At 42.6% G+C, this 23642-nt stretch overlaps 2 protein-coding genes across 2 annotated transcripts in view; both read right to left on the bottom strand.

Moving 5' to 3' along the window:
- CEMIP (cell migration inducing hyaluronidase 1) overlaps positions 1-23642 on the bottom strand; it is a 119375-nt gene that overhangs the window by 45233 nt on the left and 50500 nt on the right. Inside the window, exons 2-9 of the mRNA XM_062583309.1 lie at positions 12535-12638; positions 9412-9564; positions 8638-8776; positions 7638-7874; positions 7046-7225; positions 3408-3478; positions 2585-2680; positions 1818-1939 (exon numbers count right to left, since the gene is read on the bottom strand). Of these exons, the coding sequence (XP_062439293.1) occupies positions 1818-1939; positions 2585-2680; positions 3408-3478; positions 7046-7225; positions 7638-7874; positions 8638-8776; positions 9412-9564; positions 12535-12610 (1074 nt within the window). The 5' untranslated portion in view covers positions 12611-12638. The remainder of the gene's footprint in view (positions 1-1817; positions 1940-2584; positions 2681-3407; positions 3479-7045; positions 7226-7637; positions 7875-8637; positions 8777-9411; positions 9565-12534; positions 12639-23642) is intronic.
- The window catches only part of LOC134144434 (inactive cell surface hyaluronidase CEMIP2-like), a 57513-nt gene continuing 55214 nt past the window's right edge, over positions 21344-23642 (bottom strand). The window contains exon 24 of the mRNA XM_062583308.1: positions 21344-21703. Coding sequence (XP_062439292.1) covers positions 21483-21703 — 221 coding nt within the window. The 3' untranslated portion in view covers positions 21344-21482. The remainder of the gene's footprint in view (positions 21704-23642) is intronic.

Genomic DNA, 23642 nt, shown 5'->3' with positions numbered 1-23642 from the left:
ACTCATGGGTTTCAAGCCTCTTGACTGTACTCATTTCATTACTTGTGGCTAGACTATGTCTGAGTCTTGCAGAAGAAAAAGGTGGGGGGTGGGTCTTATTTTTTCTTTACATGGAGTAGTGATAGCTGCTATCTCCACCAAGAAAATACAAAGCTGTTCCAACATCCATACTGGAGCATTGCTCCAAGAGGAACAAGAAGAGATGGCATTTTCTTACACATACATGCCAACCAGCAGTGTGATACATAGACTCTCCTACGTTTCTGCTGGAGCAATATCACTCCTCAGGGTCAAGTTAAATTTCAGAGTCTAGCTCTGACGCTTGCAATTCTCCTGACACTTTCACAAAAATGCAATGCGTTGCATTGGACAGCTCAAACAGCACAGGCATTTTAACAAAGCACCAGGAAATAAAACATCTTTCAGCAATGGTCCAGATCCTGCATCTCTCACTCATGCCTACCTTCCTTGTTAATGCAAGCACTTCACTGCCCTGTGTAGGATTAGCACCACCAGCTGAAGGAATGTGCCTCTGGCTAGGCTGTGCTTCTATTATTATCATTTTATCTTCAGTTTTCTTGTATGCAGCGTATCTGGAGCAGGCCAGCTGGTATAAATCAGTGCGACTTTATGAAGTCAATGAGCAACACCAGATTACACTACATGAGGATTTTCCCTAAGATCCTGAGGATAAACTAAAAAATGCTGTTTCACTTTTAATATACATGGAAAAAAAAAAGTAGCTCTCATTTAACAGAACAGAAAAATAGTTTTGATTCTTGAACAGAAGAATGTATTTCTTTTTTTCTGTCTAATATGCATGCTAGAAGTGGCTGTATCGTAATGAATATCTGACCTCTGTTCTAAACTAAATTGTCACTTCAAATATATACATATGGAAGCTGAAATGAATGTGGATTTGCTCAGACCTGGCAAAAAGTTATAGGGCAATTTTTTCCTTTCTGTTCAAGAGGAGATTCTTAATAACATCTAGCCTTGGAAACTTTCACTCATACTGTCAACATTCCCGTTTACTTCAATAGCAGTATTCTTGTGAATAAGGACAACTCCACCAGTTCAGAGTAGGCAGGAACCTTAGGTTCAGCCTCTCACTGATACAGAGTATTTAATTGTCTTTTGCTAGGCAATGCTTCTGCGTTGTTTTACCAAACAGATTTGTAAAGTATGTAGCTGGTGTTCACCAAGAAAAGGTTTTTTTGAGGGGGAGGCATTAAGGGCCCTTTTGCAGTGTTGGAAAAGGTATATGGTTTCTCTTCAGCATGCTGGCCAGATGGTGTAATTATAATGTTTAGCCCCAGATAGTTTTCATATTTCTTTCCACAGAAAAAAACGAATTGACTCAAAGAAATGGCTGCAAGCTCATCGACATTTTTTCCAACCTACCAGTTGGTAGCTTTACCATCTCATTACATTCTGTGATTAATTTTTCAGGTAGGATGCATTCCAGAACCATTTAAAAACTTTCAAATTTTCATGTGTTTTTTTCTTTTAATCTTCCAACTGGGAACCACATATTTCCTGGTACATCTGTGCTGCCTGTGGCCCCATCTGTACTCCTGCTCGTGCCAGAAGCCACAGTTTACTGAAGGAAGATTAATTCTATAATATTTTGTCTCAAAAACATACAGAGGTTGGATATCAGATCTTGTCAGTTATATATTAGAGCAATAAAATAATTAATGTCTTTTGTTTAGAAACAAAATTCACTGACAAGCACCGTATTTTTAGGTTCTGATCTGAATTACTCCACAGAGGACTCAGTCCCTTTCTCTGAAGTGAGTGGTAAGCAGGCCTACCTGGATATCAATGGGCTGACTACAGATTTTATCAGGATGAGCAGCTTTGAAATCTGAAAGCTTCTCCATGTCCTTAGATCTTGCTTTATCAGGCTTCTCGAACCACTCTGTCCACTCTACCTCTGGAGACAAGTGCAAACAAGAAAAGTCATTTGAAAGTCGAGCTTAATGAGTGTAACAAAAATGCATAAAGCATAATTTGATCTCAGATATCATTCACAAGTTTCTCCACCAATGATCTGATTCCTGTTTCTTCCTGCCAGTCTGTCAGCTGCTTTTAATGATTCTGCAAAGTGTAACCAGCCAAGGGAGACTGGAGTTACTGAAAGCTACATAACTGGAGTATGCAGTATGAACATTATTCAATAGTTACGGATTTTGGATCTGTGTCCTTCTCCTTAGCTGCCTTTTCTGATTTGCAGATTAAGTTACAGTCAGTTACTGTATGTTGTCTGAAACATGGATATGATGACTATGCAGTCAAAAGAAATAAGAGGTTGTGTGTGATCTCTTAGATCGTAAGAGATGGAATTTCATACTCAGTGCAGTAAAGGAAAAAGGATCCTGATTACTCAGAGGGACCTGAAGACAACTGGGGAAAGAATCAGTGCCTATTCGTTACTGGGTTAGCAGCAATGGAAATAGCAGCTAGCAAGTCCATTCTTCCCAAATGGAAAGGTATTGCAATAAAAAGGACCATTCCAGAAAGGATTCACTCTGTCTGTCAGTTCCCTGTCATTAAGCTAAGCAGCAAACAGATCTCTTACCTTGAACCCACTCACTCGTGGAAGAGACGTTAAAATGTTCTCCATTCTCGGCTTGGAATAGCTTGAATACTTTGGCCACCGCTGACCCTTTGTGACCTGCAAAATAAAAAGGACTGGTAAAATCAGCTTCTGCGGTCAATAGAAGTCAGAACTGGAAAGGTAACGATCCATGTGTGCATTTGTATATTTGGACATATAATCCAGAGTTAGTCCTGCACAGCTTCCAGAAAAAACTCTTACTCTTGGAATCAGGCTTCAGACACTTCATAACTGCCTGGACAATCAAAAGGAAAAATCTTCAAAAATCTAGGGGATATTAAAAAACCCTGACAGTTGGAGTATATTTTATTTATGTTGTAGAAAGTGATGTCATTAGCTGTTTTTGACAATGCCATGAAAAGTCACAGGAAGCAAAACAGCTCTTCAGTTTACAAGGATATGGTTTTGCAAGAGGTTTTGCAGCTACCAGTGCAGGATACATTGACTTATATTTTCAGCTGATGTAACTGGGATAGTCCTATAGCTCTCTATCAAAGAAGGAGATAGACTGAGCTCAACAGAGCTACATGGATTTACACCTGTGCAGGATCTGGCCTTTTATCTCAGGGTTCAGGTAGCCCAGGCTGCACCCAACTCAGCAGCATCACCTCATGCATTAATGGAAAGAAGTAATATATACACAGAGCATACAAACAAATATTTCTTCCCATCAATTGCTTACAGCTTCAATGTAATGCAGTGTCAAGTGACCAAATTAATCTCAACCATAACTCTAATACTTCGAGAGATAACATCAAGCAAACATTTTGTGCATGATATTCACCTTGATATTCAATGTGGTCTTCAACAGAAGAGGAGGGATTTCCTTTAACAGTAATAAAACTCCATGGGTGTCTGGGAAATCAAAATGAGAAAGGATCACATTATTTAATGTATGAGATGCATATTTTTTAAAATGCAATGCTCTTGCATTTCTCAGAGACACCACATTCGAAACCAGTCCGATTTGTCTGACAGGCAGCCTAGTCAAAATTAAAAATACCTTAACATTTTATATTTCTTCAGTAAATACATCACAAGAAAAGTTCAAAGACAAATCCCTTCTTAATACAACCTATAATTAGTAGTTTCTTGACAAAGTGTTTAAAGAAGCTTGTTTATGACAGACATACAGGACACTAGCAGCTCCTTGGTGAGCCTAAAAGTCTTTCTGTGTGTTCGCGTGTGTGTGTGTATGTCTCTGCATGCACAAAAAGCCATGAGAAAAGCCATTTGTGGTTAAACAAATTTAGCCTATGCTAAAATCTTACATATCACTATTCTCATTGGAGTGACCCATGAGAATTTCTAATAGATGAACTGGCTGGAAAAGTGCAATAAGAAATACCTAGATAGTCTCTGGGCACACCATTTTTCTCATTTTGAACATTGAAGTGAGGCAAAGGGTAATGAGTCTGAATCATCTGTTCCGACCTGATCCTGTGTCAGAAATAAGTTCATTACTATCTGATGGTTATTGGTTGAGCAGTTGAAGAGCTCTCAGCAAATCTGGAAAAGGAGCACCTGGATGAGTAAGGCTGGAGGAGAGATGCTGAGGAACCCTTGCAACCTCAGAGCTGAACCCAAGGAGTGGGCGTCAGGAGGAAGTTTTATCTTGTTTCTGCCTTTGGAACTGAAGAATTCAGCATATTTCTTCTTAATGACTAACAGAATGACAGGCATGTGTTCAGAAAGGCTGTACCCTGGATGTAGCAAACAGTCTCCTAGATTAAATTGTTTCTCTATTGGTAAAAATACCCCATGATTTCAGTAGCATCAGGCTTCACACCTGAGTCTTGCAGGTCGCCTTATGCTCTGCATCGGCTGGTGTAAGAGATGGCATAAAGCACCCTTGGACCTCCAAGGAGGACATTCATGGTCACTGACAGCTGCTGAAACCTGCGGTGCTAGAGAAGCACTTGCAGGAGGCACAACTGCCTCAGGAGCTGGCCAGCGAGCTGGATGCTCCTGCTGGAAACCCTCCTGGCATAGCACCCACCAAGGCCCTGCGGGGCTGTCACCCCCGCCCAAAGAGAGAGGGGTGGTGGGGACGAATGACGCTTTGTCACACAGCAGGCAAGATAGAGAAGCATTATTTTTCGGTCCCAAAATTCAAGACAAATGACAAAAAGATGATGGCTTCAGAACAGACCAAAAATAATCTAACAAAATACCAAGCTAGCTGGTTTTGTAAGCCAAGGTTTGGCCTCATTTTCATGTTGTTTGTTTCCCCTGGTTAGTTTTTCACTAACAGGATTTTTAAACCAATTCATCCTTAATGCACGAGGATGCATACCATCTGTCTAGGACATATGAAGTGGAAGGACCAGCAAGTCCAGTAAGAGCCAAACCAGTGCTATTTGGCTGAGATTCCAAAGGGAACAACTGTGTCATCAGGCTCTGAAAGGCTTTTTTTTTCTTTTTTTTAATTTATTAGTAGAAGGAAAAGGAAAAAAAAAGCTCACTGATAAAGAGCAAATCCACATTTCAACGGGACAAGAATAGAGGAGGAATGCAAAGATTTTCCCTTCATTCTTCATGTCCTGGACTCAGCAAATAGGCAGTGGAGATGCCAGGAGCACAGAAAACATGCTGCATAAATCAGCATTGCTCGCTGGCTCTTGTACAGCAAGGGAGATTCGTGCGGCTTTACAGTCTGGATGAGTATGACACAAGTGGAGATAGCCAGGCATTTGTCACTGTAAGCACCCTGCTGCTAGTCGGAAAGCCACCCAGCACATGGCCAGGGAGCTTTCAGAGAAGCACCTGAGGGTCCAGTGCAGACACCCCTGCTCCTAGGTATAGATACGGCTGAAATGGAAACCAGGATGGCTAAATCCTGTGTTACTTAAGTGAAGCAGGAGGTCAAATTGCATAGAGAGAAAAGCTTTTAGGTATCTGGCAAAGCTGGCTGTCTTCTACTCTGCCCCATAACTACCTCAGTCAATCTGGTACATTGCCCTCCAGGCAGTGTTTTTTCAAAGCTGATAAATTTAAGTGCTGAGAACATGCCTAAAAATACAACCCTTTAAATGATGCACCAAGATGCAGGTATTTTTGCACATATCTATGGTACGCTAGTAGGAGACAATGTTTACCAACTGCTACCACACTACAGTTCCCACAATGCCACTATTATTTGTTTAAGGAAATATTGGAGTTATTTCACATAGCAGCATAGCAAGAATTAGCTTTTTGATTGCAAACCGTAGCAATGCTGAAAATCACACTACTATAGACAAATTTCTGCGGGTATTTCCATTGTAAGTATTTACGGCAAAGAAGGGAGAAACTAGCATTAAAACACTGCGGCAGTCTAAAAACATCAAGAGCGATTTCCTTTTATAAACATATGAGAAAACCATTATTTTTCTTCCTGTTGGAGGAATAGGGAAAAAAAGTGTAATGTTCAAAAAAAATCTTTTTTTGCTTCCATAACTTTAGTGTTTAAACAAAAACTCAGCAAGTTAAGGGTTCTGGGTGTTTCAGAGGATGCATCGCCTTGATGGAGACAGGCTATTTCTGCAGCCTTGGTTATTTGTCTGAAATTCTTTATCCAGTGCACAGGAGTCCCTGCTGTATTTAACACAAAGTCTTTGTCAGCTCCCCAAAACATGCTCCATCTGCACTGTACTCCAAGCTGATACTTGTCTGTTCCCAAAGACTGCTTTTTTGAATCACTTATCCCTGAAAAGTAGATTATTTTTCATGCTCTATAGTGACCCCCTTAGTGGCTGTACAGACTATAGTCCATAGAGGAACATCCAACTCCAGAAAAAAAATAAAAGAGAAAAGCCTACTTAACTTCAGATAAACACAAAAATGATAATGGCTACTTTGGGGAAAATAACACATATTCTCAAAAAGAGTGTGTGCACCAACATAGACACTATATTGGCTACAGAAGTAGTTACAGTCCACAGCATAAATTTAATACATGCTAAATTATGTGCTGTACAACTCCCAGAATATATACTGGATGAACTGAGGAATATACGGCATGCATGTCTGCATGCATTTAGCTAGGGCTATATGGCAATTCTTCTAGCCTCTTTAGCATTCAGCCTATCCAACCCACTGCATATAGCCGTATAGATATGCTTCTCAAATCTTTGGAGGACAGCTTGAAAATAAATAGGAATGAATAACTTGTGGGATTACTATCCTGGAAGAATGCATCTTTTTTTTCATGTGAATCATATGTTATTCCTCAATGTGCTAATAAAAATGCCCAGTATAGACCCTGAGTGCATCTTAAACTATCCATTTAACTGCTAAAACTTCATATTGAAGTTTCCCTTTTTTTTTTTTTTTTTTTTTCATGTGAAGAACTTTGTGCCTTTGAGAGAGCGGAATTATTTGGGCACCCGAAGAGCATAATAAAGCCTCTGTGCTGGTAGAGCTGGCAGGGCAGGCACATACCTAAACCCAAGGTGGAGGAAATGCTTGCTGCCCAGTTTGGTCATTGCTTTCCTGGCTGTGTCGTCCAAGTTTCTAGATCCTTCATCGTTCACTGCAACCGACAGGATCATGCCATCTGCAACCCTACTCAAATACTGGGCAAGGCGTATGCTTTCCCCTCTTGATTTGTAGGTATCAAACCTAAAGTGGTAAAAACACCCCCACACAATTACTTCAAAGAACATCACAGCTTTTTGCAAAGCAAATGTTATAAAGAAATCAACTCTTTTGTATTGCTTACAGCAGTTGTATTTTCCCATTACAAATGCACTAGACAACACGATAGATCAGGAGATTTCACTGCTTTGTCTAAAAGGATACATTAGGGATTTCTAGTCAACTGAACTGATTAAGCTCTAGTTGACAGTGTAGCAAGAGAATAACACTGCTTGCTCTTTGATTTTTGAAATTACTTAACTAGAAAGAACTGTATAGTGGCATGCAATAAGACCCATTTAAACTAAATTCTGAACGGATGTCTGTGAGCTTGCTGAGATGCTGTCCCCACCCCATTCCCAAGATTCTCAGACCTAGGTAGTTTAAAGTGACTCACCGATCTGAATGGACAACTGCCCCTGTCTTTGGGTCAATAACATGGACAATGACACCTCGATGACCCCAGCTCCTTTCAAAGAAATATCCACCTTCTTCCATGCCACCAGGATGGAGAGTCTTGTTTAAGAAAGTCCAGGATAACTTTTTCCTCCCATGGATCTCAACAGTGCCACCTTTACTTACTCCAATATACTTTCGCCCAAAGTAGGGATTTGGCTGGCTGCCATCATCCGCTCTGCAAAAGGAAGAGAAGAAAAAAATCCAATTTTGTTTTAGTATCTGAGATTCAAGAAGCCTCTTCCCTTGTTCTGCTATGGTCCAAGGAGAGAAGTGTCATGATTTGCAATGCATTTCTTTCAACAGCCTTAAGAAATAGCCAACTGCTCACACTTTAGTGAGACACACTCACAAATAATAGCATTATTTGAAATAACTCTAACAACTACCTAAGAGAGCAGCAATTTGAACACAAATTATATGATACTATATTCAGGCCTGAAGCCCAGAATGACCATCACATTTATAATTTTGAATTAGGAAGCTAGACCCTAGCTAGGAGTTAGTAGTTCAGGGTTTGCATCCCTGAAAATCCTAGAGATCCTGTAGTATTCTGCAAGGCAGAAATGTCTTATCCTTTGGCTCACTTGCTTCTCACTCTTACAGAGAAATAACAGATGTTTAGGGAGGAGAATTTTTAGAATAAAAAATCCTTAAAAAAGAAAAAGCATGTTAGGCTTTAAATCTAGTCTGGAAAATCAGGTAATCAACTTGAAAGAAGGCATATGATGATTTTCTGTCATGACTAATAGGAAATGAAACTGGAAACAAAACTGTCAGTTTTTTTAAAGGTCATTTTTTAAAGGTCTATTGAACTTCCCCAAAGCACTGACGATAAGTATATCTGAGAAAAAGTAATTTTAAGGAACATTTTCTAACCTCCTGTTATGGAAGAGCTATCCTGGCAAGTTCTAAGATAGTATTTTATTGTGCATACATACCGCCCATACAAGATGATGGCCACATTGCTTTGGTAAGGGCACATCTCGCTGCCGATGTGTAACTCTCCATCATTTTCGATGAGTATATGTCTAGCACGCAAAATGATAGGCTGTACATCGTCTTTAATAACCAGTTTTCCTAAATAGAAAAGGTTATGACATTTGTTTTAACTCCTAACAACTCATGCACGGTTGTGATACAGTTGCACTAAACCCGGTGCTGAGCTCTCGTCTAAATTGTTGAGATATGCTGGCCGTGTTTCCTAAAACAGCTCCTAGTCCAGATCCTAAAGACATTATATGTTTTTTATTAAGCCCAGTTCTTGAAGAAGGTAATTAAGATTTATATGGAAAAGGACTTCATTCATCTGAGACAGAATTTCAGAGTTAGGATGAATAAAAACTGTACATATTAGCATACAGCAGCACTGACACTGTCTCTACAGACAAAGAGGCACATACGTATCCATCCTGTCCTGAGACCCTGAGAACACAACTATTTCCCTGTGATGTTATCAGCACAGTGATCTAATAAAAAATGTTTTTGAAACAAATTGCAGAAGTAGAGCAACAAACAGGTTAATTATAATTAAGGCCAAAGAACTGGTAGCTCAGCTACCACCCATGCTTGTACCAGATTAAAGCTGGGTTTGTCCTGCAGCCATCTAGTTCCCAGTAGCATCAGGAAGCCCTCCCAGCATTACACAGAGTGATTTAAATAGCCATAAAGTATTCTTCACGCAGCCTTGCTGCCTTGGAGGTAGTGTGTTTTACCTCCATCTGTGATGTGGATGGAGCGGACAGTGGCAGAAGCCGAGAGAAGGAGCTTCCTGCCGTTGCGGATTTCAACATGGTTTTCTTCATCGTGACCTGGGTTCCAGTTTTCCAGCTCAGGATCCTTATCAGGACATGCCACAGCTGCTTCTGCTGGATACAGATGAAGAGCAAAGACAATTATCTTTTGTTCAGTGCAAGACAGAGAAGCTCCGTATCTGTACATCTTTACAAGATCATTCTCACACGCCCCCTTGCTGACTCCCAGGAATGCGGCGGTATCGCTGCAATTACAGTTTGGAGCGGGGGGCATGACCAAAAAAAAAAAAAAAGAATAACAGCTTATGGTATATGATTTCCTGTACGCTGGAAGCAAAGGCAAACCAGCTACCGCATTCAACGCAGCCTTGCGAGGGATGCTGTGTTTGGAAAAACGCCAGAAAAAAGGATGCAGTTTAGCTCTGCTCATAACTGCCCGGGCATAAAGCCCTGCGAAGATGCTGATGAAAGGATAAAACAATAATCACCTTTAAAAATACCACCTGATGCCCCCAAAATAACTGCACGGTTTGAAAAGCTTCATTTAACGTAAAGAAGAGAAAAAAATATTTTTGCATATCTTACTTTCAGTGGGGATGGGAAATAAAAGTGCTTTATATGTCATGAAAACTTAGGCATCAAGGAGTTACCAGTGCAGCCAGAAACAGAGCGCAATGGGAATATCCCATGAGAGAGACTCAGGCTTCGTGAGGTCTTTCAGACAAAACTGATAAGGATTCGTTCTCTTTAGGTTCACACATCACTAGTCTCCACACATATATTTGATTTCTGACTGCCACGACGTGTTGGTCTAAACTGCTCCTATGCCAAATCCAAGTGCCTCATGTCATAAATATTTACTTAAGATAAAATATTTCCCTGATATAATCTCACTCGATATGTGAGCCTCACATTTTACTCAAATCAACAAAACTTTGCGAGTGTGACAGTCCCGTGTGCGAGGCATAGTTTCTGATGGTGGAGCCCTTTCTAATCCTAGGAAACTGAGGTCAGTGGAAGTCTGAACAACAACGTCTTTGCCATCTGAGAGAGCTGAGAGCTTTTGCCAGCTCTCCAGATTTTTCCTTTAAAAACACAACATTATAAAAAAACTACAGGATCCACAAATCAATGATTAAAGATGTGGGGTAAATTTTGGCAGGGTTAGGATTCCAGCACGTGGATGAAGTCGGTTGAGATTTTCTCCCTCTATGAATACTAATGCTCTTAGCTGACGGAAAAGAGAGCCAGCATGGGTCCACGCAAGGAAACACGTCCCGAGCCAGTGCAGCTGGCGGGGAGCTGCTGTCTGGATTCTGCCGCTGCGAAACTTGGGAGACATCTGCAACTCCACAGCCATAGAAACAAAATCCATCCATCTGTGATCGGTTTCCTCTCAGATTCCTCCACCAATTCCATGTCTTGAGAAAACAATAGAAGTGGACCAGCCACTGCCTGGATGTCTCCAGGGACCCATTAAGTACCAGCTCTCCAAGGTAAGCAAAGGACATTTCATGTGTGCAACAGATGCCTTGACTCTCTGCAAACTACTTCCATATAAATGAAGCAACCACATCAGGGAGATCTAATAATCCGCTGGATAGCTAGTGAAACTGATAAATATCCAGGGCTTAATTTTAATACCACTTGTGCCAGCTAAAACCTGGAAACATATCGTTAACATCAGCGGTACTGTTCCTGATTTACAGTAATTGAGGAAAGTAAGTAGGAGGCTCCTATTTCCCACTAGAAGATGCACAGAATTAATGAGTTGGAAAAGATGAATATTTTGTGCAGTAATGGGACTTGCATTGTAAACAGATGCTCAGAGATAGCTGTAATGCACACTGACAACAAATTCAAAAATGATTAGTTATTCTTTCAGGAATAAGGATAACTGAAAATGTGCTTACAATGAGAAGATAAATTAAACCAGAAGCATTGATTCAAATATAAAGGTAAAATTTAGCAACTAGGTAAACTGGCTACAATAAAAGCTTGCTGATTTTTCATTTATTTAGCTATGCCAGTGCCCAGAAGATCTTCCCATAAATTCAAAAGATGACTTCTGTCCCCCAAAATTCATTATTTAAAGACAGAAAGAAAGACAGACAGATAGGCAAACACAATGGAAAATCAAAAGGAATTTACCCTGATGATTGGGATGACCCTTAGCAAAAGCCAACACAGTTCAGGACAACCCACAGTTCAGAAAGGACCCAAATTCATTGACCCACTCCAACTGGAGGCTGCCAGCACCACTGCCTGCGTCCCCACACACGACATCCACGTCCCTGCACCGGCGGCACCCTGGGCGCTGGAAGGCTGCCTGCCATCCCCTCAGCCCATCCAAGGTGCCCTTTTGGCTATGGTTATTACTCTCCCTGTCTTTTTTTGCAGTAAAATCCCAACTTCTACCTACCACAGGGAATCAACCGAATTTTCTGCTTCTTGACCAAAAGGGCCTCAACGAGTCAATGAAAGGTTACCTCATGCTGTCGCTTAGGTGCAGCATTTGGGTTAAAACATTTGGTCTCTTTGTTTTAAACAAATAACCCCTCCAAAGTAGCTCTATTTAGAATATGCACATGCCACTTCCCTTTCCCCATAAACACTTAAGAGAAGGGCTGCTTGTAGGGGCCAAACCCAGTAGCTTAAGGTCTGTCCTTTGCCAACACCAACAGGAGGTCTCACCCAAGAGCTTTCTGCTCTCCACATATATACTTGGACAATGCAATAAAATGCTCAGACGTCACCTCCCACTAGCACACCTATCAGGAGTTGAGGTTTGTTGTGTTATTTCTTTGCGGCAGTGTGTTTTGCTGCTGTGGGGCACAGCCTGAAATTGCTGAGCGCACTTTCACCTGCTCAATACTTTCAATCTTTGCCATTCCAGCCGCTCTAATTTACGGATACTGGCAAGACCAATAATGTCTTTTCTCCTGCGTTTCCTCACCTTGTCCGTGTTTTTCATTATAAGAACTTTGATTAAACAGTGCAAAACTGCTCAACCCATACCAGCAATGTATTTAAGAATACTATTACAAACCATGCCTTTTCCCCCCTTGTTGCTAGACAACTTACCTGTGCTTACAATGGAGATTACAAACAGAAGCAAAAAGAAGTTTTCCACCAGGCACATGGAGGTAGGAAAAGCCATTCTTCAGTGTTTTTAGTTTTCTGGACACCTGTGAAGACAGAATATCAAGCAAATATGTAACTTTTTGTTAGGTCATGCAAACCCCTTCACTATACAAAAAAGGTTATATCCAGTTTTATGGCAGTCGGCTTCCACTCCCGTTCAGTTTAGTAGCTGAGGACGCCTCCGTGCCACTTCTGCAATAGCTCGAGCAGAGCAACAAAGCCAGGGCAGCTCCTCACCCTTTGTTAGGTCTAAAATAAAACCACTTGGGAATCCAAGTATATACACAGAAAGGAACCACCAGATGTAACCAAAAACTTCTTAGGAATGCAGTATTAAACATGTCCAATGTGAAGACTTTCTAGAGCTGAATATTCACATGTGCAAAAGAGTAATAAAATACAAGAAGGAAGGAGAGTGCTAAGTGGCAAATTTGCACGAAAGCATCTTTCAAGGGCACCTCCTCCTCTCCCTCACTCCCACCCACACATTTTTACCAGTTGTGGTCTGTGCACCCTCCAGTCAAACTGTACTCGCACTTTCAGTTTCTTAGACTTCATATCCAAGAAAATACTGTCCATTTAATTTGCCAGCCCAGGATTTTGTTGTTTGGATTTTGTAAAACCAAAGGTAGCTTTTGAAACCAGTTTACCAATGTTGTTTGAATTTCTGCAGTAGCCAGCACCCAACAAAAACAAACAAGCAGTATCATGAAAGCCGAAGTTAGAATTAATGATTCTGCCCAACGTTCTTGATTGATTGATCCTGCAACTCTACCTCATGCTGGTGGCAGTTTATTGACATGCATATTCACACCGAGGCAAGGAGATCCAATTCTGCAAGTGTTCAATGATCTATATTCATGAGGCACTATTTAAAATTCATATGCCGTCCATTAGGTTTTATCATTGAAGTCAGTATCAGAGGAATATGGAGAAATTTGTTTGTAACCGTTATGTCACATCACAATGATAAAATAGCATAAACGTATGCATCGCACAGCTTAATTATATGTGGGAAAAAAGCAATTGAAAGAAACTCCAGGGTGCCCCAGTTTCGTCAGGGCAAAAAACACATGTTAGTTTTCATGTCACTTGTTAATATAAAACAAACAAAAAAAAACCAGAAAAAGATATGCAAAAAACAAAGATATAATATGGAGCAAATTTTACGGTATAAATGTAAATAACACGTCTGTACTCTCACGGAGGTGCTATAGCTCTAAGTACAACGATACATTCAGACCACCCGTCATCCAATAGTTGTATTAAAAATAGCATTAGAACCAGATTTGCCAGGAAACGTTGCAGCAGGAAAATGTTTGCATTGGTACATTTGACAGCCACGAGCTCTGGAAACAGCCCAGGCTTAGGGTCCGGTACAGACAGTCTATCAGGTGCTGAAATGCTGTTACAGAACAGTAGAAAAGAGGAATGCACTTAGTAACACTATAACTTTGGCTGATATACATTATCAGAGAGCAATAACATCGCCGTGGAATTTGTGCCAGAACTGGGCTGCACATGTTTGACATTTTAGCGGTATTAACCATCAGCATTTGATAAGCTAAGACTCTTTTAAAGAACATTATAAGAGTTACGCCCAAAGTACAGCAGTCACCATTAAAACATCAAGAACTGTTAGCGATTATTGCAATGCACAATCTGTAAACCCAGTCACTAGATTCTGCTTTAATGATAGCAAAAAAAATGAAAGATTGGTAATATCACAGGATGGTCATTGTAGATAAGAGTGTTTCTTACAATGTGCATACGCACGTGTATTAGCATTGCAAAACGTCAAATTCCAGCAGGCAAGGTGTTGATTTTATAACGCAATCACATGACACCAAAGTTCATAGAAATGAAGAGAAGAGACTGAATTTATGGTGGTGATGGCATGCCTTTGCTCTCTCATTACTTTGTCAGTAGCAAGGAAATTTCTTTTCTATGGCTCATTAAACCCGTGAACTCAGAGGAACATCTCTGCTTGGTCAGAATGGCAGTCCAGCTTATGATCCATCTCCGCCCATAACCAGTAGCAGATTGGTAGGAAAACAGTATAGGGAATCTCACAGTCTTTGTCCCCCTTAAAGCCGAGAGGTGCCCAGTACTCACCATCAGGTCGTCCCAAACAGCTTTTGCTGTCACAGGTTACTCGCAGGGAGACGCTTCCCTGATCGCATCCACCTTCGCTAGCAGAGACCAAAACAAGCCCTCAAACCCCACCGAAAATTCATCTCATTTTTGGAGGTGTCAGGTTTATGCTGGGCTCTGACATCTCTGTAGGGTCTGATCTGCTACAAGGAATACCTTGCTTGCTTTGTGAGCTAGGTAGGGCGTTTAATTCAGCTCTCAGTGAGCAGAGTTCACAGCAATGTTAGTATTAGCTGGCATTTGGGTTGGAAAGACTCAGAGCTGAGCGGGCCAAGAACGGCTGCTGCTACCAACGCTGGCTCAGCTCGACCCGGCCTGACTAACACAGCGCCGGTAAAGCTCTGCTGGGAGGCTAATCTCAGGAATTTTCTTTCAAAAACATTCAGTTTAGCCTCTTCCCCAAAACGAGGTATAAACAATAAAGTGTTTGATTTTCTTCACGTAAGAGGAGGCAGGGGTAGTAACTCTCCTCATTGGTGTCTCCTGCTGGACAGGGTTCGGGAGCAGTCAGTTGTCTCCTGCCAGCCAGGCGCTGCGTGAGCTCAGCGCACGGAGCCGCGTGGGAATAGAGCTATTGCACCGCGTTGCGCTTGAACGGCTGCCACGTTGCTGAGGTCAGCTATGATGTAACCACTTATGTCAACAAATTTCCCTGTAGGCTCAGGCACTCTGCAGGCGGAAGGGCCATACAAGCGTCCTCCTAAGTCTATCATCTCGAAGGTTTCTCAAATACCATGTGTGAATCCTCTCTTGGGTGAGAAAAGCTTTTTCATCCCGGCATGGAGAGCTGCCTGGCAGTGGCGAGCGGGACGCGTATCCCCCGCTCTGGCAAGGCGTGCTTTCTGAAATGATTCCCAGCTGTTGGAGCACTCCAAAGAGTGAACAATAGCAGCAGACAATACTAAAAGTAGATACAGGAAACCATTAGCACTTAGCTGGCTGCTACCGCAGGTGCCAATAGCGATGCTGTACTAGAAAGCGCACGCTGTAGACAGAAAGCCAGATCCATCGTGGTCCCTGCAGTTTTAATACTCAAGTCAACACAGAGCAGACGATGCCTAGGGCAAAACAGCAAATCAATGCCCCGGGGAGGCTGGGTTCTCTACAGGCTTCACAGTAAAGCCATATGGACGGTCTCCTGGAGCCCCAGCTTTGGAGCAGAGCTGCCTCCTGAGCAGCACAGTAAAGCAGGACTTAAGAAAACAAAAACCAGGCTCAGTCCTGGACATTACACTTGCGCGACTTGGGGCCAAATACCCAGGCCTGTGACTAGTGGTTACTTCAAAAAGTAACTCTTGTTATTGGGTATTTTAAGGGGCTTTTTAAGCCCAACCTGATACACTTTGGAGAATGCACCTTCAGCATCTGCTGAAAATGAGGCTCCTTTCCCATATGCCATAATGGGAGCCTTGAGCCTTTGGTTATGTGCAAGCAGGGCAAGGACGGGATAAAAGCAACAGCTACTTCATCTGCCCTGAAAAACAGATGCCAAACAGGAGCAGCAAACCTGCCATCCCCTTCACCACTGCTTCTGCTGCTCCTGTCCAGCCACCAACTGGCACAGGACCGAATGGGAGCTGGAGATAACCCCAGCGAAGAGAAGCAAAAGTTGTACAAGCCCACATGGGAAAGGTCTGTTCAGCCTAGTTGGGGAGGGAGCTCCTATCACACAGGTACTTTTAGAGGGTCTGCAAGTAAAATCTGTGATCCTGGTCCCATGGGAGGGTCTGCACCAGGCAGCCGGCGCTCTGGGAGCCTGTGCCGGGGCCGTCAGGCTCCTGCTGCGCACCTCAGGGGCCAAACCCTGACCTTTCCATGCCTTAGCTAGAAAAAGAGCAATCAAAGCTGATGCTGAGGTTTTAGCTGAGGTTTTAGCAGTTTGATAGCTATGTCAGAAGTGCTGCTAGATGCCTCCTCATTCATATGCAAAGCATCCTAGGTCAATTAGGAAGCTGATTTAATTAGAGCCTCTGCTACCTTCCTGCTGACACTGAACAGGCAGCGACTGTGCCCTCTCCAGCACAGCTCTGCTCTGCCTTCTGCCTCTCACCGGGATTTTTGCATTTCAGCCCCAGCTGGGAAGAGCAATTTGACTGGCACATTTGCCTTTCTGACCTGAGGAAACATCAGTGGGTTGTTACTGGGACATTCCTGCGCAAGGGCAGCCTTTGCGCACCGATCCGCCAGCACGGGTAAAGCCTTCAGACAGCCTTGCAAATAAACAGACACATTTCTAGGGATCGGTGTTGAAAACGCCTTCCCAGTCCCAGGAGCGCGAGCAGCACAGCTGCATAGCTGCTCCTGCTCACCTTGAGCTTGTGTTTGCCACCGGCCATTAGCTGCTTCTTTAAATAGAAAGAGGAGAAAGACTAAACTCAGGATCAGATCTTACTTTTCAATAAAATCAGCATTCAAGTCAAAAGCACTGATCTGACTTTTTTCCAAATAAACCTGGGTTCCCTATCAATTTGTCCAGCATCTTCCCCACCAGGAAGATGGTTCAGCTCACACCTTCCACACGTAAATATTGCTGCAGGTTCCCTAATTCCTGATATACATAAAACCAGATTTTGAAGAAGGAACACGAGTTAGAGGGAGGCTTTTATAATTAATAAATTAAAGGAAACTAAAGTGTTTGCAAATTTGGTATAACATTGGCAAACAGTTTTGGGCCAGAAACAAAGGAAAATAGTTTACACTTTATTAAACTCTGCATTTTTTTAAGAATTAATCTCATTTTTACACAGGTTACAGACCTTGGAGAGGAAAGGAAGAAATATTTGGCTGGGCTGAGACAAAATCATCTGCAATTCACATCACTCCGCCCATTAGAGGTTGACTGACTTCCAGTTTCAAATGCTTTTGAAGTGCTCAACATTTCACTGCACTAAATCCTCACCCACTGCACAGTTTTCAAAGCATCAAAGCGATGCGAAGCTGAATCCCATTTTCCAAAGCTCAGGACACACTGAATTTACTGTACTCAAAAAGAGCGATTCAACATGCAGTGGGGCTCGTGCTTTCAGGAAGCACCAGAGCTGTCGTGTATCCATGCAGAAACGCTTTGGGGATAACCAGGGAGGCCGTATGTGCTGAATGCACTGAATTTACCAAACGTGCCCGGATGGGCTGTAGGACACCTGCACAGTCTGCGTGGACTTCAGCATGCAGGGATGCATACTCCTATCCAGGAAACCCCAGAGACGAGCGTGATGGTACAACAAAAGTGCAACACCTGCACTGCACTTACCCCCGCAGCTTCACACACACAGATGTCTGGAGCATGCAAACTCAGCAGCAGCTTTTGCAGATATCGTCCTGAGTGTCCAAGGAGGAGCTGTACCCTCTGCTGAATGTCCATGGGTTTGAAGTCTGTTTTCCCTCTCCAGGTAAGGAAAATGTGTGCAGTGGCTCAAGAGGATCACAGCATCCTAAATCCTCTTCAAACTGCTGCTTTTAACTACACAAATATCTGCATCAGGATGTAAATATTTTTCTTTTTGCTTTTGTGGTACTTTACTGTTTGCATCTGGCTCACCACGGCTCCTTGCCTTCCTCTCCAGGACATTTGCCATTTGCTCTCATTCTGCAGCAGGAGGAGGAAGCCAGATTTTTCAGAAGTTTAGGCACATTCCTCGCCTTCCTTCACCAAGCTCTTCCTTTGCCAATTGTTTAGTCTCAGGCCGGGGTTAGAGTGCTGCAAAGTTTTATTGGGACCCAGGGTCTGGACCTGTCACAGATTATCAAATAAATCTCCGACAAAATAAAGGGCTTGTTCTGTAAGTAGTTGTTCCAAGGTTGGGCTAAAGCTCACAGCCAAAAACATCTTGCTTTTCTTCCCCTGAACCGCCCCAGAAATCATAACAATTAGGTACTAACAGGAGTTCAAAAGGACTTCAGAGTGCTACCTGCAGGGTCAGTCCCAGCCTGCTCCAGCTCTTCTATCATTCCTCACCTCACCGAGGGCTCCCATGGTGTCTGCTCCAGCCGGTGCAGTCCACCGTACCCCACTTTATGTTACCTTCCCCAAGCACCAGCAATGACTTCTTCATATTTTCTAGCAAGTCACAACCTCTCCCCTCACCAGATCTGGCTCCCACCTCTCCTACCTGTTGTGGAGATGGAGCCACAGTCTGTTCCTCTCCTCTGCCTGTCCCTGTAAACCTGTCAAGTGTCCTTTTACCTCCCGATCCCTAGGGACCAAAGGGTGTTATGTATCTGATGGATGTAAGCTTCTCAGCAAAGGAGTTTAGTCCCAGGTCAGTGGCACAGTATCAGCTGGACGGCGTGCGCGGATGCCAGAGCGACTTACTCACCAGGGAGCAAAAGTCTAGCCAACAGAACTCTAACCTCTCTCTGAAGCAACTTCTTTGGCCATTTCTGAGAATTTCAAAGAAACAATGGGACATCAGTAATGAAGCTGTCACCTACCTGTTGAAGAACCTGAATATAGCTGTCAGGAACTCAAAGAAGAGAACTGGTCATGTAAGACTCAAGTGAAATGAGGTTTAGCCTTGAAATGCAAGGCTCCCATTATACTACACATACTGGGAGGAAAAGGTCAACTACATTCAGCAGAAGAGTTAGAAAAAAAATATCATTCCATTAAAAAAAGTCAACATTGCTACACAGAGCTACACATAGGCAGATTGCACTTCCCCATTATAGACATGAAGGCACATTTAGGGACACGCACATTTACCTGGACATCTGAGTAGTAAACGTACCTACAGCTATACCTTTAGATTTCCCTCTGCTAGACAAGACCTATCACCTAACAGGATGAGGCAAAAATGAAGTTCTCCCCATCTAAAGAATCAAAACTTTGGCCTTTCTCTCTGAACTACCTTTCTCTCCAGTTGGGTGCCTTTAATCAAAACCATAGCACCAGTCCCACAGCAAGCAAGAAAGCAAACTATTGCCAGGGTGACCACAAGGGTGCTGAATCCTTGCTAAAATGCTACAAACCCATCTCTTCGGCCAAAAGCACAGGAGCAAATGGTACCAAGGAATCCAATACAAGTGTTTTTTTCAGTTACCTTGAAGCAAAAATGTTCGGTTAGGTTTCTCTGATAGTATAATAGCAGCTGATAACTGGAAACTCCAGCACCGTCACGGAGGAGGTACAGGACAGCAGCAGTAAGACGTGTCCCTCGCGCCAGCCCACCTGTCCTTTCGAAGCAGAGCACTGACGGCACCTAACCTGTACACTGGCATGTTCCAACCAATTCTCAGTCTCACAGCCAAAACCACTAAACAAAGGGAAATGATCAAAAACCAGTACTCCCACCTGCAAATTTTCTTCCATTCTCCTGTACAAATACAAAATAATTTCAGTTTAAAACCAACAGCAGCCTTTATGGCTTCTAATTTCTGCACATATGCAGCAAATCCAAGATTTTAGATGCAGGCTTAATAGTAGGCAAGTCAACAATAATGAAAGGAATATCGTAATTATTTTAGTTGCCAGTGCTGAGAGTGAAGATAGTCAGAATTTCAACTTTTTACTTGGCTTCGGTTTTACTTTTCCTTTCCCATTTCTACCAAGTAACACTTTTTTCCTTCTTGTAATGACAAACCTCTTCATCATACCGAGTCAATACAGAAATAGAAAATTTCGTCTTCCATCTCATAAGATTTTGGAGATTTTTTTGCAGTCAGTGATACCTAAATACATTTCCTATACCAATTTCTTTGGCTTTGATGGTTCTGAGCATTTTGGAAATTTGTTCTGTGCCTGTAAAGAAGTCTGTGACAAAAACATGGATAGGATGAAATTGTTCTGTGCATCACTGCTGTTTCCAGGTAACATCTTGTTCAAACCAAAATGAGTACGTTGTCATTTCAGGGCAACTTTGTAGTTAAACTGCAGTCAGTGGGGTTGTTAAGCTTTTTCCCACTTTGTATTCAGTGTTCTTACTTTGTCTCTAATGCAGAAAAGCAGCAGCATAAATGAAAAAGAAAGAATGTAAGCTACTTATACCAGAAGTTGTCCAGTCCTCAATGGCAGAAGGAATTCAATAGGAGTATTATCTGGAAAGAGGAACGCAGGATTTTATCCTGCACAGCATGTGCTTTATCCTGGTTTACATTCCTGTTGGTCTTTAATTAAATACTTACATCAGCTGGGCAAATATCATTTCACCAGTCATTAGATACAGACAGAAACACATTTATAAATCCGTGTTTTGCCATATATATTCAGTTTGATTAGAAGATATTATCGTAAGATCAGTGCAGGCTTATCCATCGATGCAAGCAGGTTTTATTAACTTGAGTTCACTTACAGAGCCGTATCAAATGGACATGGACTTTTTTAAAAGCAGACACTAGTGTAGGGAAAACGGGATGAAGGGAGAGTTCCCTACCTCCGCTGGAGCTCATCTGTCTCCCTGGATGCCGCTGAAGTTTCCATGCCAAGTTTCATTTCCAGTTCCTATGATTCTGAAGAGTGTCGTTTACCTTCAAAACTTACCGTTTTGCACCAAATAGCAGATATGTTCAAATACTTCTCGTCTCCTTTAGAAGGGCAGCCCGCAGGCTTTTCCTATCCCGCCTCCGAGGCATGGTTTGAAAACAAAGCTCTACCGCAGGCGATAAGGTAAGAATATATTTATTAGTTATAAAATATACAAATGAACAACATTGGCTTAGTACAATCCCATAAAAAAACACTGGCAAGCTCTGGTAACAGAACCCGTGTGGCTGACGTTGTGCCAGCGCCGCAGGAGGGTTCAGCCGCGGGGCCCTGCAGTCTCCGCAGAGTTCTGCTGCGAGGGGGCCTGAGACACAGCCGCGTTTGGAGGCCCGTTGGCACTACCTGAGCACTGATATTCCTTCAGCTTCAGGGGAACATAATGCTGTAGAGAAGCAGCTTTCTGGCAAGCACTATGATTAAGGATTTTAATCCAGGAGGGCTTGGCTTGCCCTTTATAGCCAAGCATAGCAAAACTCCCTGAAAAACAGACACAAAGAGAGTGACCCTCTGGATGGATCAGTTCACCGATTAGCGGCACAGCATGGACTCCACACATCACGGAAACTTCTTGGCCTTTTTTATTTATTTTATTTTTTATTTTTTTTGCCTTGGATTAAAATAACAGAACATTTAGGAGACACAAAAGGTTGATGAAAGAGGGAATAAGCCTTCCTGAAGCCATAATCTCACCGCAGCACAGATCTGCAGGTATTTCAATGAGCTAAGATAGATTCCCGGATGTGCGTTAGCAGGAATATTGTTTTACTCTTTATTTTTAAGCACTAGTACTTTTCCATATTTGACTACATGAAAATAGTTAAGAGCTCTGAATCCTTCTTTTATTAGTTTATATCAGTTTTTTCCTGCCATGGCTAAACGGTTCCCTGTATCATCTCCATTACGGTTCTCTGCCATCACAAAGTACAAAGGCATAATACCTTCTTTGATTTTAATAATAATGTCCTCTGTTTATATTATGCTTTTCATTGCAAAGACTCCCAAGACTATTTGCAGATGGTTGGATCAAGACTATTCCTGTAAACTCTTCTAATCCGAATAACATTTTGCAAAACCAGGCTACAATACCCTAAATCCTGATCCTGCTGGTGTCAAGATCATTCTTTTTGCATTACCTTTGGTAGGAGCAATATGCACTTAGGAGAATTGTTTTAACCTTCCCTAAAATGCAAGCACACCCAGAGCGAACCACAGCAGCTGCCTTAAGCAGTTCTGCATCGAATCATTTTGCAAGTTGTGAAGTCAAACAGTGCACATACCTGAACCAGCAGGAGAATGCTAACGAATCAGAACGTAATTACCCTGGAAGACTGGAAATTAGGGCAGACCATGGGTTAACACCCTTGCTCTTACGAAAAGTGTAACAGGAGCAACGCGTGATCAGCCAGCAACGGTTTAGTCCAGCACTTCTCACACCACCCTGAGCAAGAGCAAGGAGAAGGCCACCTTGGAGCTCACCAAGGAGCTCCTTGGCTTTTCCCTGGGACTGGGTGTTCTGGCTGCTCCTTTTTTATGATCCGGCAGCAGTTGGGGCTGGAGACTCACAAAATGCTCTGTGAGTGCCGCGCAGAGGCGAGCAGCACAGGTGTTTCAGGGAAAAAAAAGTTTGACAAAACAAACAAAACAAGATTACTTTTTAATCAAAAAATTCCTTCCCAAAGTATTCAGGGCTTTCACAAAAGAATGAAGCAATGAAGTTTTAGGACAAAAGGGGGAAAAGAAAACCTCAAATTTTTGCTTTTAAAGTGATGAAAGAAGAAACAACTTCTTGGGAACCAAACAGGCACCAAAGTGAAATCACTGTCTTGGTTGTAAGGAATATGTTCTCCTCCACCTGGGACAGTAATGGGACCTTGAACCAAAAACTGATATACATTGCTGTAAAGCAGAAGCAAAGAAAGAAAAAAATAAATAAAAAGGAGCTGAAAATACTGCCAATTCTGCATCTGATCTCTGCTTAAGAGATAACAAATGAATCCTCACCAAGCTGGCCGGTTGCTCTTCTGATTTCCTTATCAACTGAATGATTTATTTCTCCAAACCTGGACTTCAACAACCACCTGCCTTCCAGTAGGAAACGCCACGCGGTAAAGGCAACAGGTGGACAGCAGCTACCTGCACCCCGAGCTTCCACCAGAAGTTTAGCTAAATCAGTCGGAAACGGGGAGTTCAGAGCAGAGCCCGTGCTGCCACCGAAGCGCGCCGGTCAGCGGCGTTGCAGCGCGCCGGCTTCGTCGCAGCGAGGACAGCGCGTTTCTGACGGGTGCTGGGGGCAGCCCGGGGACTGCAGGGGAGCTGTGCAGATCGAAACCAAGGGGCTTCTGCTTCCCCTGGATTATTTATGTTATCTGGATGTGCGGCTGCACGGTTTCGAGATAAGACCCCAAATCACTCTAGT

This window comes from Rhea pennata, chromosome 10 (genome assembly GCF_028389875.1).
Source record: "Rhea pennata isolate bPtePen1 chromosome 10, bPtePen1.pri, whole genome shotgun sequence".
NCBI classification, from domain to species: domain Eukaryota; kingdom Metazoa; phylum Chordata; class Aves; order Rheiformes; family Rheidae; genus Rhea; species Rhea pennata.
This window is presented reverse-complemented; position numbering and strand designations above follow the sequence as displayed.